Source organism: Protopterus annectens, chromosome 5.part0 (genome assembly GCF_019279795.1).
Source record: "Protopterus annectens isolate FY-2018-M chromosome 5.part0, PAN1.0, whole genome shotgun sequence".
NCBI classification, from domain to species: Eukaryota; Metazoa; Chordata; order Ceratodontiformes; family Protopteridae; genus Protopterus; species Protopterus annectens.
The window spans coordinates 977,771,231-977,789,060 of NC_056735.1; the positions used below are offsets into that span (position 1 = coordinate 977,771,231).

General features: G+C 40.7%; 1 protein-coding gene across 1 annotated transcript in view; it reads left to right on the plus strand.

Moving 5' to 3' along the window:
- Nucleotides 1-17,830, plus strand: part of PRDM15 (PR/SET domain 15) — an 852,733-nt gene that overhangs the window by 298,039 nt on the left and 536,864 nt on the right. Inside the window, exon 10 of the mRNA XM_044071950.1 lies at nucleotides 9,177-9,271. Coding sequence (XP_043927885.1) covers nucleotides 9,177-9,271 — 95 coding nt within the window. The remainder of the gene's footprint in view (nucleotides 1-9,176; nucleotides 9,272-17,830) is intronic.

Below are 17,830 nucleotides of genomic sequence, written 5' to 3' on the forward strand. Positions count from 1 at the left end.
AAAAATTCATTGTACACTACAAGTTGAAGCACAGTCCAGGGTAGGACATGCTGTAGTAGCTGTACTAGAGGAGATCCTGTAACTGTTCATTTCCAAAAGGTATCCCCATAATGCTTGGGATTATGTCCATGTGTTATGATTTAATGTTGCCATCTCCAAGGAGAGATAACAGAGATGGCAAGGTATGTAGCATAACATGAAATGTTTGAGGAAATATCCCTGTAACAATAAAGCGGCCATCCCTTTGTATCCTTTTTGGAAATTGTGCTTTGTTACTGTAATGTTGGTGAAACTGTAAGACTTTATTTGTGCTTTCCCTGTGGCTAACATCATTACCACACTCCCTGTGGGGCACCCTAACTCAAAGAGTGATAAGCAACATTCTTTTATGGGAGCTTCATAATGTCTGCACCAAAGGTGCTAAATCTACATTGCTGTTCACAGGGAAGAACCACTTCTGGGAAAGTCTGGCCAGAGAAGGTTTTGGAAAGAAGGCAGTGCTAAACTGTGACTGGTAGATAAGGATGTACTCATTCATTGAGTCTTCAGGAGGGTACTTTCCTAGATCAAGTAGTACAGTAAACATGTCTGTTGCTTCTTGCTTACATCTGTTGCTAATAGAAAACCGCCTTCATTTGCAATCAAAAATGCATGTGATAATTAAAAAAGTTGGAGAGACCATCTGGACCACCCATCACTTGGCTTCACTGAAATCAACAGTATGTCTTTGTTTCATAATTCTCAATCTCTTAATTCAAGAAATCTGGACAAAGCTGAAAATAATGGGGGAAAGAGGCCCCAAAATAAGGACATTTTTAAATATTGCTGTTATAATTGTAGAAAACTGCTCAAATTGCAGGATTTGTGTTAGCATGCATTTTCTGAAGGATATGAAGTCTGAAACACAAATGTATGTCATTATTTATTTACTTCAATTTGCAATGATTTGACAAAAAAAGATATCTTTATGAGGAACAAACCAAAAGTATGAGGCAAAAATCTGGACAGTTGAGAGCTGAGAGGTATGCTGCCTCCATGGGAAAAGGAAACCAAGTGATCTACTGTTATCAGTTTTCATTCATTCCTCAACTGATGGGTTTGGATCCAGTCTTTGGATCCAACTTGGCTGTTGCACTAGCTTGTGGCCTCCAAAAACTGTCAAACTCTTTCCCTACCCACAATGCACCAATCCCTAACATCCCTCAGATCTTAAGTGCTGCTTTTGTGTCCATACGTGGTCACATTCACCTTTTGATTCATAAAGTGGGAGATAAGTTTTTCTAATATAATTTTCCTTTTCAAATTGTTTGTTAGATATGTACCTTTTTCCTTCTTCTCTCTATTACTAACTCCTTTTGTATACTTATTAGTATAAATATCTACGTACCATTCTTGGTAGGGTTAGTTTTCCTTCCCAACCCTTATACACTTTCTGTATTGCCAAATTTACCATTGTTGAGATAATTACTTTCTTCTTTCTAGTACAACTGGTGTAATTTCTTGGGTACTGTTGGTGGTATTTTACTTATCTGTCCTTTCTTAGTTTAAAAAAAAAGTTGTTATTGTATATTTTGCTTTGATATCTCTTTGACAGGTTGGCTGAAAAAGGTCCTTTGGGATTCAAGAAATATGTGAAGTGTCGCACAAATTGCCTATATCAGATGCCCATTCTCTTTGTGTATATTGCTTGGGCCCAGATCATTTAAAGATAGATTGCAGCATTTCCAGTAAGTTTAATTGTGCTCCTGCTGACAGAAGAAATAAACTAATGTTAAAGGGTTTGCTGCCCACCTCATTTTCTGAAGCCATCACTGGGGCTGAATTCCCATAACAGAAAGCTAAAGACCCATTGGAGAAGTCTAAACCTTCAGAGTCTTCTGCCTCATCATTGTCAGAAACCTCCAAAAAAAGTACAGAAATTAGATTCGAAACAAGATCTGACCATCTTCGGATCCAACCAAATCTACATCTACTGTCTTGGATCTGAAGCCTGTACCCAGGACCAAATACTCCCCCCATTTTGACCCAGTTCTGTCCACACTGCCTTTTCTTTTTGGAAAGGCACTCTAAATCTCCATTCCTGGCATCTTTTCATTCCTCCAGGAGTCTCACTGAAGAAGATTTGGAAAGAATGATGAGGAAGTTCTTCACAGAGCATATTCAGATGTGTGTTCTCATGGCTCCTACCCTTTCAGATCAGGAAGCCTGATTGTCCACTGCTCCACCCATTACAGCTTCTTCTCTAATCCAGCCTGTTTCTTTAGAGCCCTTGGATCCAAGCCCTCCAGGTCCAACTGGTTCGGATCTGAAGAAAGCACTTTCTTCAGATCCAAATGCTGCTCTGAGTGCACCAGCTCTGATTTCCTCAGAGCCATATGAAGGTCTGAGCCAAAGCATACCTGTCAGGTGTGGGAGGTTGGAGTTGACTCTGAGGTTTTCAGAGCCATCTCTTCCTCTCGGGCCTTGGCACTGGACAGCTCAGCTCTGACTTCCCCCTCTGGTAGTTTTTTTTCGGAGCGGAGGGAGGTGATGGGACAGAAACTTGCTTTCTCAGCTCCATTGTCTTCCTTCTCTATGGAGCAAACTACCTTTGAGATTGTGAAGAGAGTGTTCTCTGCTCCAGCAAGACAGATGAGTCCTACCCCCTCAGATCGACCCTCTACTTCTGAGATGACTTTGCACCATGAGCTTAACATTCTACCCCACAGGGACAGCCAGCTCAAAGCTTCCAGACTACTCAGCAGGGTATCCTAATCTCTTCTGATACTTTACTGGACCATCCCACCATGGAAGACCCTAGGAAGACAAAGTGCAAAAGGAGGCACTTGGACTGTCCTCAAGAGTCAGTCACTGAGGATACTGATTTTGATGAAGGAGAGGACTCCCCAAAATCACAACCCAATAATGTCTCATTTGGAGACATTCTTGAGATCCTTAAGCAGAAGGGTTGCTGGACTTCCCAAGACCGTTCTTCGGAGAAATCAGTATTTCTGGAGGCCTCTGCAGCTGGCTGCCTACCTCCTGTGTTTCACCGCCTGCTGATTGATTTGATCTCTAGGCGGGCATGGAAGAAACTTGATTCAGTTGATCCAATCCCCAAGAGACTAGACCAGATTTTGGCTCCACTGGTAGGAAGAGAATTTTGGGGTGAAGGGGTGCCAGTAAATGCCATGGTTGTGGCAGCCGCTATAAAAAAGGAACTTGCTGAACAGTGTTCCATTGTCCATCTTCCTAATAGAGAGTCTAGGGTGATTGACAGATTTTGGAAATGTGTTTATGCTTCAGCGACTTTTGCATTCTGATCGCTGAAGTATCTGGCACATTTTATGCAACTTCAAATAGATTTGATTAAAAAGCTATTGAAACTATTGAAATCTCTTTCTGGATCCAAAACTGCTGAGGCTCAGTCTTCAGTAGTCTCTCAGTTGGCTACCCTGCAAGCTATAACTAATTTGCCCATGAGGCTTATCTCGCACACTGCAGAAGGTGCTTCAAGGGCCATGGGTTCAGTTATTTCCATAAGGAGGCGCCAGTATGATTTTTGTGGAGGCATTCAGGTCCTTGTTCATCAATGCTCCTTTTGACGGCACTGCTTTATTTGGCCCCACAGTGAAGGACACACTCTCCAGGTGTGAGAAAGACAGACCCTCTTTGCAGTGGGCATGCATTTTTGACCCCTCAAAGGACCTTTTCCAGGTATCAGCGGGGAGGTTGAAAAATGTGGTTCAGGAAGTCAGAGCCTTTTCCAGGACACACGTGGAGATGGTTCCCATAGAGGCAGAAGAGGGAACTATAATGGATGGTGACATCCACGTGGGAGAGGAGGCCTGCAAAACCAGGGGTCTAGAGATTCTTTTTCCAAAAGACCCTTTCAGCACTCCTGAAAGGAAGGCCAATTGGCCACTTCTGGAGACAGTCAGAGGTCGCTTTTCTCCTCACCAAAGAGTCTGGCTAGATATAACAAAAGAGAGTTGGGTGCAGAGAATCACTTCCAGAGGTTATATAATTCCCTTTTCCCTAACTCCTCTATTGTTAAGAAACTTTTCCAGTGTTCCACCCAATCAGAGGAAAGCAGCGGCACTAGACATCCACAAGCTGCTAAAAAAATGAGTCATCCAAGATATCCCACCAGACCAAATAGAATCCAGAACTTACTCAAGATTCTTTTTAGTGCCAAGGGAAACAGGGGACTGGAGGCCAGTTTTGGATCTCACTTTACTAAACAAGTCAGTTTGACACACAAAGTTCTGGATGGTCATGGTTCAGCCCATTTTGCATTTTCTCGCCAAGAACGATTGGATGTGCTCGATAGACCTTCAGGATGTGTACTGTTATTATAAAAATGAACAGACAATCTAGAAGGTATTTACACTTCTGGCTGGGAGCCAGTCACTACCAGTTCAGAGCACTGCCCTTTGGCCTCACCACAACACCCAGGGTGTTCACCGAATGTATGGCAGTATCAGCAGCTCACTTGAGACTGCAGGGATTCCATATGTTTTCCATACTCAGACGACTTGCTCATTTCCACCCTGACCAGACATCGACTGATAGTAGTGCAAGATCAGGTGCTACAGACTTGTTCACATCTTGGAATAACCATAAATTGCAACAAGTTTTACTTAGAACTGACCCAAGCATAAGAATTCATAGGAGCAGTGTTCATCACAGTATTTGGTAGCTTTTCTTCCTCTGTCAAGAGTGCAAACAATAAGGATGCAGGTCAGGAAAATAATTTGCAGTACCATAATTTCAGCCCAATTCGTTCTGCAAGCCCTGGGGTCAATGTCAATGGCAATAATTTGAGTTCCTTTTGCGAGATTCCACATGAGAATTCTACAATGGATGCTATCACTACAGTGGGCAATGCTTTCTCAAACCATGTCAGCAAAGATCAGAATAACTCAAGTATGTAAAAGATACCTTTGCTGGTGGATGCAATCTCAACAGGTATTACAAGGCCATCCTTTCATCCTCCCTCAGCTTAAGGCCATAGTGACCACAGATGCTTCCCATATTTGGGTGGGGGGCGTTTTCTGGGGAAAACAGTTCAAGGCCAACTTGCATATCAGTGTTCTGGATATGAAAGTGGTACTTTTGGCATTGCAGGCATTCCAAAACTCTCTTCTTCTTGGAACAATTGCAGTCCAGATAGACAACATGTCAGTAATTTAGTACATTAGCAAACAAGGGCAAATCAGATCGTATCCCCTGTGTTAAGAAGCCCTCAGAGTGTAGTAATGGGTGATATCCTCCAACCATTTTCTAATAGCAATGCATATTCTGGGAAAATCTACCGTGATAGCAGACAAACTGAGCAGGTCCATCTTACTACCTCATGAGTGGTCTCTCCACAACAAGGTGATGGAAATGATATTCAGTCAGTGGGGTCTGCCTTGTTGAGATCTTTTTGTCTTTCCCCTAAACAAGTGCAGCAACTTTTTTGCCCTTATCCCCCCATGGGGGGAATCACCGAGGAATGCTGTACTCCACAATTAGCCTCCAGGTTTTCTGTATGCTTACCCTCCAACTCCCCTAATTTTAAAATTCTTGCAGAATGCAGCCCGGTTGAAGAGCAAATTCATCCTCATTGCACCTTACTGATCTCGACAGATCTGGTTTCCCTTCCTTTGGCCTCACCTACAGTATCCACCTTGGATTCTGTGTCCAAATTCAAACTTTTTGTCCCACCCAACAGACATGGTTCACCCAGAAATCTGAAACCTAAAACTAACAGAGTGGTTTCTCCAATTCCTTTAATAGCCAGACAACCAGTGCTCTCTTCCACTGTCCATTTCTTACTTTTATCTTTCCATAAACCTTCTACTAGGAAACTCTACAAGAGTAAATGGAAAAGTTTGGTTTGTTGGGCAGAGCAAAATCATATGGACCGCTGAAATTTTTGGAGAGTTTGTTTAAAGGAGGTGCTAGTTATTCAACTATAAAAGTTCCCTTGCAGAAATTTCAAACTTTCATGTTGGATTTTAGAATTCTCCACTGGTTTTCTGTAAGCTGTGCAAAGCCTTTTTGAGGGGCACTCTCCTGCTAAGACCCTCTTATAAAGACCCTACTCCACCATGAGATTTAAATTTGGTATTGTCATTCTCCCTTTGAACCAACAGATAAATGTGATCTACTGTCTTTCTGGTTGTAATTACATCTCCTAGAAGAATTTCAGAACTTCAGGCTTAATCTTCTATGCCTCCATATGTGATTTTTCATAAGGATAGGGTCACGTTACTTACCAAAGCTTCCTTTCTACCTAAGGTGGGTAAAGAAAATATATCAACCAATCCATTAACTTGCCAGTATTCTTTCCAAAATTTAAAAATAAGGGAGACTATATGCTGCATTTATTGGATGTCCATAGACAATTAAGTTTCTACCTACACAGAACAAAAGAATTCAGAAAGACGGATCAGTATTTATCTCCTTTGCACTTACTAAATTGGGTGAATTAGTTACAAAGGTAACTCTATCTAGATGGTTGACAGATTGCATTCCATTTGTCTATAACAAGTTGAATCCTCCCTTAACAAAACCTTTAAAAGGCTTATTCAACCAGATCTATGGCATCTGCTTCTGTGTTCCAGTCTAGAGCCTCTGTGGACAATATATGTGCGGCTGTAACTTGTTCAAATTGTTATACTTTTCTCACTCATTACAAAGTAGATCTGGTCTTGATGGGAAGATGAGGCTGAGGAAATATCCTTCATTAGAGTTAACCCGGAATTTTAGGTAGCTGAGGACTGTGTCCCATTAGTTGAGGAATGAATGAAGTTTGATAACATCAAATAAAGAAGTTATGCACTCGCCATAACATTCCATATGTGCTGTCTATTTTCGTTCTTCCTCAGCTCCCCACCCACCAACCCCAAACCTTTTTAATGATTGACTTCTGGAGGACCAAAAGGTTTCAAGGACATGACTGTCCTTTGTGTTGAGTTCCAGATATGGCATATTATAATAGTCTTTCTGTCAAGAGACAAACAAGATCTGAGGGATATTAAGAATTGGTGCATTATGATTAGGGAAGGAGCTCGAGAGTTTTTGGAGGCCACAAGCTAGTATAATGGCACATTCAGATCTGAGGATCTGATCTGAACCCATTAGTTGAATAAAAATGAAAACGGACAATACAGATGGAATATTATGGTGAATACATAACTTCTTTTTTCATTCCCTTGGCTCCCTGGTAGTGCAAGCATTAATAAACTGGGAATATTCCATGAAATATGCTGATTAAGTAGTTTGAATGGATAGATGAGAAGAAAATGCATATACACAGAGAATTAATGGATGGGAAGTAATGTCTGAAAAAAAAAGTATATTGTCAGCATTCATGCCAGTAGCTATATTTGTTAACATTTTCAGTAGCTGAAACTCTGATTCATGGTTAGATGAAACTAATTTTGCCAGTATGATTATGTGACCTTTGTAACAAAACACAATTAATCCTATACTGATAGGGTATTTTGTGAAGTATTTAGCTTTACTGCAGGTAAATGATTTCTAACTGGATCTATGTTTTGTCATGGCAACAGATTATGTGCACTGAAAGAATGTTTTTTTTTAACTGTTGCATTTTACATCATCTTTGTACCCTTCATAAACTCTGCATAATAAAATATCATAATAGCTCCCTATGGAAATGTCGGGACTCAAAATGCCGAGCCCAGTCATGCCTAAGACAAAGGCCAAAAATGAAGGAGAAGAGTGTGTATCGAACATTGCCATTTCCCTTTAAACGTCTTTTTTTTTGTAGAGGGGCAAACACCCCTGTACCCCTGATGTGAGGGGAAAGTCTCTCATACTTCATCAAACTTATATATACCAACTCTGAGAGTGCCATGCCTCCGAGAAAAGGAAATATTCTGAGAAATGATGGTCTATGACTTAGTATATGTAAATCCATATTTTTGACACTTCAGTCTACACATTATGGGTTCCCCAGTGTGGATCCCAACCTTTCAAATGGTTACCTATCATACTACTTGCTATGGTAAATGCATAACAACATATATATATATATATATATATATATATATATATATATATATATATATACATACACACACACACACACACACATATATATATATATATATATATATATATATATATATATAGTTTTATATATATATATATATATATATATATATGTATATAGTTTTTATATATATATATATATATATATATATATATATTTTTTTTTTTTTCCTCCCTACAGAGTTTCATCCAATCAAGCCTCTACCTGCACACAATCTGCCCATCCGTTTGGGGTTACAAGAGCCAGGCATTCTTGGGCTACGTGAGAACTGTACAGCCCATTCGTTCCTGCCCAGGAATCCCAGTTGGCTGTCTGTTCCCCAGCAATAGTTGGGTGATAGGAAGCAGGCCAGCTGGCTGGTTCTGTAGAGCAGCTTAACCTTTCCCAACTGTAGCACGTGGTACTTATCCCTCCCTCAGCAGCTCTTTTGAGCTCTGAAGTTGCTGTCTTTCAAGTAGAAGCAGACCTGCACATATGCTCTGAGTTCTCCTTGGCTTACAGTGTAAATGCACCGGAAAAGCACAGACTCTGACTCCTTTGGATGTGACACCTATTGCTCCTGCTAAGTGTCACCTCTGTCATGAGTCAGAACTACTTACTTTCCCTCAAGATGGGTAAACTAGTAGGGGGCCACTTAACCCACTCTCTGTAACCAGCTTCTACAAGAACCCATCAAAAGTCAAACTCTTTTTGCCTGCTCTGTAGTTAGGGTTTTATCCCTGTACACCAAGGAGTTAGCATTACATGGTAGTACTTTATTGTAATCTCTTGCATATATATAACTAGCCAGCACATTTGTTTTTTAAATTTAACAGGCTACATGATGTGAACTAGGTGCAGTTGAAAAGTATGATAAATCTTTAACATACAGTGTGTGTGTGTGTGTGTGTGTGTGTGTGTGTGTGTGTGCACGTGTATGTTAATAAAAGCCTGTTTTTCTTATTAACAGCACAACAGAGATCAGTACTTTACAGCACTAACTTTTTGCTGTTTGGTTATAACGTATTTAATGCAAGTAGCCTTCTGTACGTTTACAAGATGATGAGTGTAACATATACATTTTTGTGATCTCCTTAACATTAAAAATACTGCACTAGCCTTCTTTTCTCTTTCTCTCAACTTGCAGGAGACAAGCTTTTTAAATGTGAAGAGTGTGCAAAGCTTTTCAGTCGAAAGGAGTCACTCAAACAACATGTCTCATACAAGCATAGTAGGAACGAGGTAAGCCTTACTATGATTGCAGCAGTCCTTTTTATTTAGTAGTGTACAGGCCAATCCTGGAGTTCTGTCAGCTGCAGCACTTCATTGTGAATCTTCCATCTGCCTTTACTCTTGGAGTAGTAGGTGCAGTCACTGAATGATGAGTTGCAGGTAGTCTGCTGCCTTTGTCTTCTTCACGTCTCCTCTTCACATGAAAGAGAGTTTGTGCCAAGGGCTGCACCATGCTGGGTGCAAATGTTTGCACCTTTACTTGGCATTCTGGCACAGTGCAGAATTCAAAGTAAGTGATGCTACTACTCAGAGGCATTTAAGTTGTCATACTCTAGCATCTCTCATTTGTTGAGAAATGCAAACCTTTTCTTATGGTTTTGCGTACGTGTGTGTGTGTGTGTGTGCACATACATGCGTGCATAAGCTCTCATACATTAATATTACCAATTAAACAAGGAAGGAGATTAACATTGCATTATACTGCAAAGTTATCACCATTCCCAGAGATCTGTAACCTTGGAGAAGTAATACTGATGTTAGGGGATGGCTGTGCAGGAAGAAACTACATGGAGTTACAGGAAAATTGCCCTGTCCCATACAAAATATAAATTTGAGCATAAGAATTTTTGAGAGAACTATTGTATAATCCAGTTTTTGATTTTACTTTTCTGCTTTTACTTTTTGCCTCTTTGAGATGCTCATTTGACTGCTTTTTATTTCACATTTCAGGGGAGGGTGGCCTAATGGTTAAGGTGTTTGCCTTACAAACACAAGGTGCAGGGTTTGAGTCTCACAAGGGATAATTGGCTAAGCTTAAAATGGCTCGCAAGGGCAGTTAGCTTAGTACTTATCTATGAACCTAATCTATGAACCTATGAACCTTTTATGCTTAGTGAATCTTCATTTGACCAACTTTAGAAGACCTTTTGGAAAGGTGGGTAGAAAGGTGGTAGGTAAGACTCACTGCTACACTTGGGCTATAGCAGGGGTGGTGGAACTTAACTGCTTCTGCCATGCCAGCTGCTGATCATACCACACCCTTAATAGTGTGTATTTATAGGGGTCATGCAAGGAGAAAGAACTTTAGGCTGCTAGAAGGAATCCAGGGGATATCCAACAGAAGAGTGTTTGCCAGAGGAGAAAAGTCATAACCAGAGATGAGTAGCTGGAGTTCTTCCCACTGGAGAACCAAATAGATGGGGGAGACATGATATTGGTGAAAAGTTCATGACAGGGAAATTTTAATGAGTCTTCCTGAACAGGAGAGTTTAAATGAGGTACAGGCAGTAGTTTGGATAAGTACTTCTTTACAGTGAAGGTTGTGGATCCATTGAATGGCCTGTTAGAATTGTTGATGAGAGGGGTTACAGAAACATTGAGAAGAGCATGGAACAGAAGGAGAAAGGCTGAGCAGGAAGGGAAGTTTTAATGGGAAATAATAATGTTAAATGTTGCTGAATTTCTAACTATAGACAGATTTATCGTCTCCTTTTGCTACCACACAAATGTAATGTAATATGAGAATTCAACAAGAAGAGCTGCCACATTCTTATAGTTCCTTTATTTTTCATCTCATTTGTAATCATGTCTTTATGAATGCTGTTGCTGTTACAGTGGGCCCTAATTCAGCCATATCTTCACATGTCAGAAACAACATAGGTTGCCTGATGAGCAGTTCATCTCTCTCTCCTTTTTTTGATTCATAAAGGTGGTTTTATTCTTTTTGTTAAATGGAGACATTTGATTTACACATTTCTTGTGTTAATTCTGTTTGATTGATGACTTTGGGAATGTCAAAAGACTGCCAACAAAATCCAGGTGCAATAAAACCTTGAACTGAGCCAAAAAAAAAAAAATATATATATATATATATATATATATATATATATATATATATATATATATAGAGAGAGAGAGAGAGAGAGAGTCAAACTGGTATAAGCCCACTTTTAATATGAAACAAGTAGTGAGCTCTTTCGTCCCAGCAAAAGGAACTTCATCAGGTATTCTGATTAAGTTCCTTTGGCTCGGACAAAAGCACTCAATACTTGTTTCATACTAAACGTGGGCTTGCACTATTTGGACTCTTTGGACTCTCTTTATACAAACACACACACACACACACACACACACACACACACACATATAACATGACATTTCCCATACCCAGAAAAGAAACAGGTTATTCAGATATATGGAGTGAACTCTGTAGTGATTGTCTTGTACTACACAAAATGAGTTCCATAGCAGATGTGGTAGTGTGCCTGTAATGTGTAAATTTAGTATCATGGCTCTGTGTAGCAAATAGATGAATTCTGCCATTCTCACAGCCTGAAATCTCTACCTGTACAACAAAGTTTGTGACTAAACATTAAAAATCTCTCTCTAGCATAAAACAGTAAGAGTCTTAAAGCTCTGCCGAATTCCCAAACAAGATATTAAGTGGAAAACTTTGAGCATGGCTGTCAACTGGGTATGCATATTATTCATTATATTGTGATATTAGTGTGTTGAAGGCATCTGATGTTGGCATGTGCCTCCATTGGTATTATGTTGTAGCTTACCTTTTTCATTATTGCTTTGAGGTTGGACAGTCTAGGTGCCCATTTTCACTAAGAAGTCCTAGATTAGGGAACAGCACCTTGATTACCACTAAGACAAGGCAAACTCACATTGGAGAGAGTTCAGCCTTATAGTCTTCAGGATCTGATGTCTTTTTCATCCTTTCCTCAATCGATTGGTCTCTGATCAGACCTTGAATTTGACTTTGGCACTTCTAAAGACTGTAACTTGAGCTCCTCCCTTTGTCCATAATCCTCCTCTTTAGCTTGAATTTTCTTAGATCTCATTTGCCACTTCACTGTATGGACATGGTCTACTGTAGCTCAGGTGTTAGTGGTTTAAGATAAGTGCTTTTTGTGATATTTAATAGCTTTTTCAGGTATTCTATTTTTTTATCTCTCCTGTTTTTCTCTTATCTGTCTCTCTCTCTCTCTATATATATATATATATATATATATATATATATATATGTATATATATATATCTGATGTTTTCATTTTCATTCATTCTTCAACTATTCAGTTCAGATCTGATCCTAGGATCTGACTCTGCTGCTTCTTCCAGTGTGTGAAACACTGAAACTCTCAAGCTCCTCCCTTTACCCATAATGCCTAGTCATCTAACGTACCTCGGGTCTTGTTTGTTGCCTAACTGTTCGGACATGGCCACTGCTTACTCTCGAGTGAGAGTATTGTTTTTTTTATTGAGTGAAAGTTAAATTTTCTACTGTAATCTTTCTTGTGCTATCTTCCCTTATAATCTTTTATTATCTTTATATTTCTTTCTATTTTTCTGTGTAGAAAACTGTTATACACTCATTTTTAGAGTATCCTTTAAATACCATTGTTGATATTTCTTTGGTATTAATAGTATTCCTGTTATTGCCATTGTTGGTATGTTCTTACTAGTCTCCATGTTTATTTAAAAAAAAATCTTTCTCTTCTTAAATTTTTTCCATTATTTTGCCTTATTTTTATGTCAGAGAAACATTCTGGTGTGTGACATGCAGCCATAAGATTCCTATTTTCAGATGCTTATTCCAAATGTATCTACTGTTTAGGCCCAGCGCACCTTGACTCGGATTGTGACATTTTTAAGGCCTTCAATCTGAGAGCTCTAATCTACAGAAAGAACAAGTTGATTTTACAAGGCTTGCTACCCTCTAAACCTGCTTTGGTAATCTCTGGGGCTCACCCCCCCACCAAATAGTTGGCAAGAAAAGATATTCTCTTCATAGAAAATCAAGAAAACAATCCCTGGATCTGACTACTACTTCCACTTTGGTATTCAGACCTCCCAGTAAAGTGGCTAAAGTATCGAACACGACCTCTTTGGATACTTAATCTCAACCAGAAATATCCCCTGAGATCGATCACCGCAACTGGTTCCAGATCCTGTCTGTTCTCTGTTGCCTTCCCCTATTTTGGAATGGTCACCAAGATGACATTCCAGACCATCTTCTATAGCATCATGTATATGATCATCCAAGAGTCTGACTGAAGACGATGGACAGGCTGATGAGGAAATTCCTCTCAGTGCAGATTCAAATGGGAGTTCTTCCAGCTCTGAATCCATCCGGTCTGGAAACCCTTGTCAGTACTTACTCCCCTATTATTTGTTCCTTCTCCTATCTGACCTTTGGTTTCAGAGCCGTTGGATCTGAAGATCCCAGACTCATCTGCCATGGTAGACAATATGCTGGTATCTTCAACTCCAGTGGCATCTCTGAGTGACCCGGCACCAAGCACTTCAGAGCCGGATGATTCTAGGAGATGTAGCATAGGCACCAGATATGGGGTGTTGGAGCCATCTCTGCCCCTCGGAGCTTCAGTGCTAGATAGCTTGGCTCTGACTCCCTCCTTGAGTAGTCTGCCTCTGTGGTGAAGGGAGTCTATGGTCCATAAGAATGTTTTAGCAGAAATATTGGTTTCCTTTCTCTAAGGCATTCTGCATTTAAGGTATTGGAGAGAGATTTCTCTGTTCCAAGAGTTCAGACTTGTCTTTCCTCTTCAGCTTTGATTACCCAACTCTTTTGACTCTGCATGTAGAGTCTCAACCAGCTGTACCACTGGGACAGCCAGCCCAAAATAGTCTCCAGAACACCAAGCAGTGTATACTAATTTCTTCTGATACTTCTGTGGAGCATCCCACTGAAGAAGTTCCCAGGAAGAGAAAAAAGGAGGCACTTGGACTGTCCACAAGAGTCTGTTGCAGAAGATACCAACTTTGATGAGCGGGAAGGGTCCCCAAGATCAGCACTGCATGACATCTGATTTGGAGACATCCTAGAACTCCTAAAGCAAAGGGGTGGTTGGTCCCCCAACAACCCTTCCCAAGAGGAGTCGGTATTCCTGGAGGCTTTTGGAGCTGGCCCATCTACCTCCTGCGTGACTCCGCCTGCCAATGAGCTCATTGATTTGGTTTCTTGATGGCATAGAAGGAGCCTGATAACTATTGAGCCTATCTGTAACCATTGAGCCTATCCATAAGAGACCAGAAGGGACCCTGGCCCGACTGAAGGACAGAATGTATTGGAACAAGGGAGCACCAGTTGATGTCATGGTTATAGCAGGAGGCACAGGGAAGGAACTAGCAGAGCAAAGTTTGTCTGTCCACCCTCCAAACAGGAAGTCTAGAGTGCTGGATAGATTTGGAAAGCATGTCTATACTTCGGTGACCTTTGCCCTTTGGATGCCAAATTACTTGGCACACCTCTTGAAACTTCAGAGGGATTTTTATTAAGGAACTTGCCAGATCTTTCACTGGGACCATATCCTCCGAGGCAGAGAGCACTCTTGCCTTGCAGATGGCTACCCTTCAATCCATTTCAAACGCAACCATGAAGCTAATCTCCCATGCAGCTGAAGGTACTTTACGGGCGGCCAGTTCAGGCATTTCTCTCAGAAGATATGTCTGGATGCACTTGTGAGATTTTGAGGAACCCTTCAAACTTCCTTTTTTCATTGCTCATTTTGATGGAAGTTCCTCGTTTTTGTTTGTTTATTTATTTTTAAACCTCTTTACTGAGTTATCACTCTTGACATTGGCAAATTTACATTTCTTCCAAAGTAATCAAATTGTATTAACAAGTTAATATTAACAAATATTATACTTCACATGTATTGCTATATATCATATAACCTAAGCAGTATTACTTACATTATTCAGTTCCTGCCCCATTTTTTAAACAAGAAACGTCTTTATTAAACAATCACGATGTAAGCAATCATACATTTATATAAATGAAAACAAACAAACCACACTGACACAATTCCATTTGTAAGCATTTTACATCACAAACCATACTGACACCCAGTTGTAAACATTATACATCACTTATAATCTACCCAATGATTTTCAGTCAAACATTACATAGCTCATTTAAGTCCTGTTTTCTTTTAAACCTCATTCCTCCCCTTTATGTATTGTTCCCACAATCCACATTTATTTCCTTTTTTAGTTTGTTCCTACCCTTTTCTAAAGTTTTCAATTTCAGTTTCTTTATCTCTGTTACTATATTTACTACTTATAATATGGTTGGTTTAGATTTTGATTTCCATTTTCTAGTAATTTCTTTTTTGCCAACCACCATAATTAGACACAGCAAGGCCACACCATGTCTGTATTACAGCTCAGAAAAAATCACAGCCCACCCAGCATCTCTGAAAGTGCATCCTGCAGGGAAAACTTAAAAGTCCACCAACCCATTTCACTCCCAGAAAATGTGTTCCCAAGTACCTCTTTCTTCCCCCCTCACACCTCCAACATTTACTGTCTATCCGAGGAAAAATTCTCTGGAGTGTGCTTGGCCCCAAAGTTAAATTCACACTCTCTAGGTGTGAGTAGGAAGGAAAAACCCAGAGGACCTTCTCTAGGAACCAGCTAGGTGGACAGAAAATGTGGTTCAAAAAATCCCAGGGTCCCTTCCAAGATCCACATGGAGGCAGTTCCCCTGGGGCAGAGGGGGGATCTCTAATGGAAAACCCTGTCCCCATGGCAGAAGTTGTCTGCATAACCAGGGATCCACAGATATCTTCTCTGACATGTCCTATCAGCATTTCTGAAAGGAGACCCAATTGGCCATCCCTGAGGCAGTTGGGGGTCATCTATCCCTGTACCAGAGAGCCTGGCAATTGATTACAAAGGATTCATGGGTGTGGAGGATAATGTCCAGAGGTTATGTAATACCCTTTCCCTTCCACCCCCACAAGTAGTATACAAAATCCATGATGTTCTACCCAATCAGAGGGAAGCAGCAGCAACAGAAATAAACAAACTGCTAGAAAAAAAGATTCATCCAAGAGGTCTCCCCAGACCAGAAAGAGTCCAGAACCTATTCAGGATTCTTTTTAGTGCCAAAGAAAACAGGGGACTGGAGACCAGTTTTGGATCTCAGCAGTCTAAATCAGTCTGTTCAGTACACAAAGTTCCAGTTGATCATGGTTCAGTTCATTCTGCCTTTTCTGCACAAGGAAGATGAGATGTGCTCAGTAGATCTTCGGGATACATACTATCACATCAAAATGAGGAAATGATCCAGGAGATATCTACACTTCCAACTGGAAGCCAATGATTATCAATTTAGAGCTCAGCCCTTTGGTCTCACCACAACCCCAAGGTGTTTACCAAGTGTATGGTAGTAGCAGCTCACTTGTGACTTAGGGTCATAGGTGTTTACTAGGCCAATGACCACAAGGGCCTTTTTAAGCCTAGCCATGCATCCCAAATCTCTGATAAGTTCTTGTACCCTTATAAGTGTAAGTGGGGGTTTGGGAGATGAAACATTTATAAGCAGGGGCCTGATAGCTGAACTATTTACTGGTTGCCTGTGTCCATTAGAGACTTCAGGTATTTTGGGTGCTTCCATATCTCGATGACTCACTCATAAATGCTTCAAGCAGGCATCATCTGATTCTAGCTTGAGGCTACGTATTTCAGTTATGCTCTCACCTGAGGATTTCACTCCATCACAATAAATCTCATCTTGAACCAACATAGATATTGGAATTTATTGGTACCTCACTCAATACAGTCACTCAAACAGCTTCTCTCCCTCTGTCCAGAGTCCAGTCTCTTCAGTTCCAGATCAAAAAGATCATTCAGAGTTGTTCTCTTTCAGCTTGATTGATCCTCCAAGCTTTGGGTTCCATGTCAGCAGCAATCATTCTGGTACCACTAGCAAGGTACCATACGAGAATTCTTCTTTGGACACTCACAACTCAATGGTCCAGTCTCCATCAACCATTATCCTGTCAGATCAAAGTAAAACAGGCTTGCAAAAATGATCTTCTATGGTGGATACACTCCACTCAAGTACAAGAAGATTGTCTCTTTGTTATTTCCCAACCCAAGGTCATAGTGACCACAGATGCCTCTCAGATCGAGTGTGTTGTACTTCTTGGGAAAGACATTCCAAGGCACATGGTCTCCCGAAGAGTCAGCATGCATATCAATGTCCTGGAAATGAGAGCTGTCCTCCTAGCATTGCAGGCCTTTCAAGACACTCTCCCCACTGGGACTGTTGCTGTTTAGACAAACAGTATGCCAGTAGTCTGGTATATCAGCAAACAAGGGGGAACCAAATCTGATCCCCTTTGTTGAGAAACTGTGAGTGTGTGACAATGGGTGATCTCATTCAGTTGCTTTCTAATAGCGACACACATTCCGGGGAAATCCACTGTGATTGCAGACAAGTTAAGCAGGTCTGTTCTAATGCCTCACGAGTAGTCCCTCAATATGAAGGTTGCTTAAAGGCTTTTCTATCGATGGGGCCAACCATACTGTGATCTCTTTGCATGTCCCCTCAACAACAAGTACAGCAGGTTCTTTGCCCTGTTGCCCCTATGGGGGAGTCACTGAGGGCACTCTACTTCACAATTGGCCCCTCCTGTCTTCTTTATGCCTATCCCCATTACCTCTAATCCCTAAATTTCGTCAGAAAGCATCTCAGTTAAAGAGCACAGTTATTCTCATTGCTCCTTACTGGCTTCATCAGATTTGGTTTCC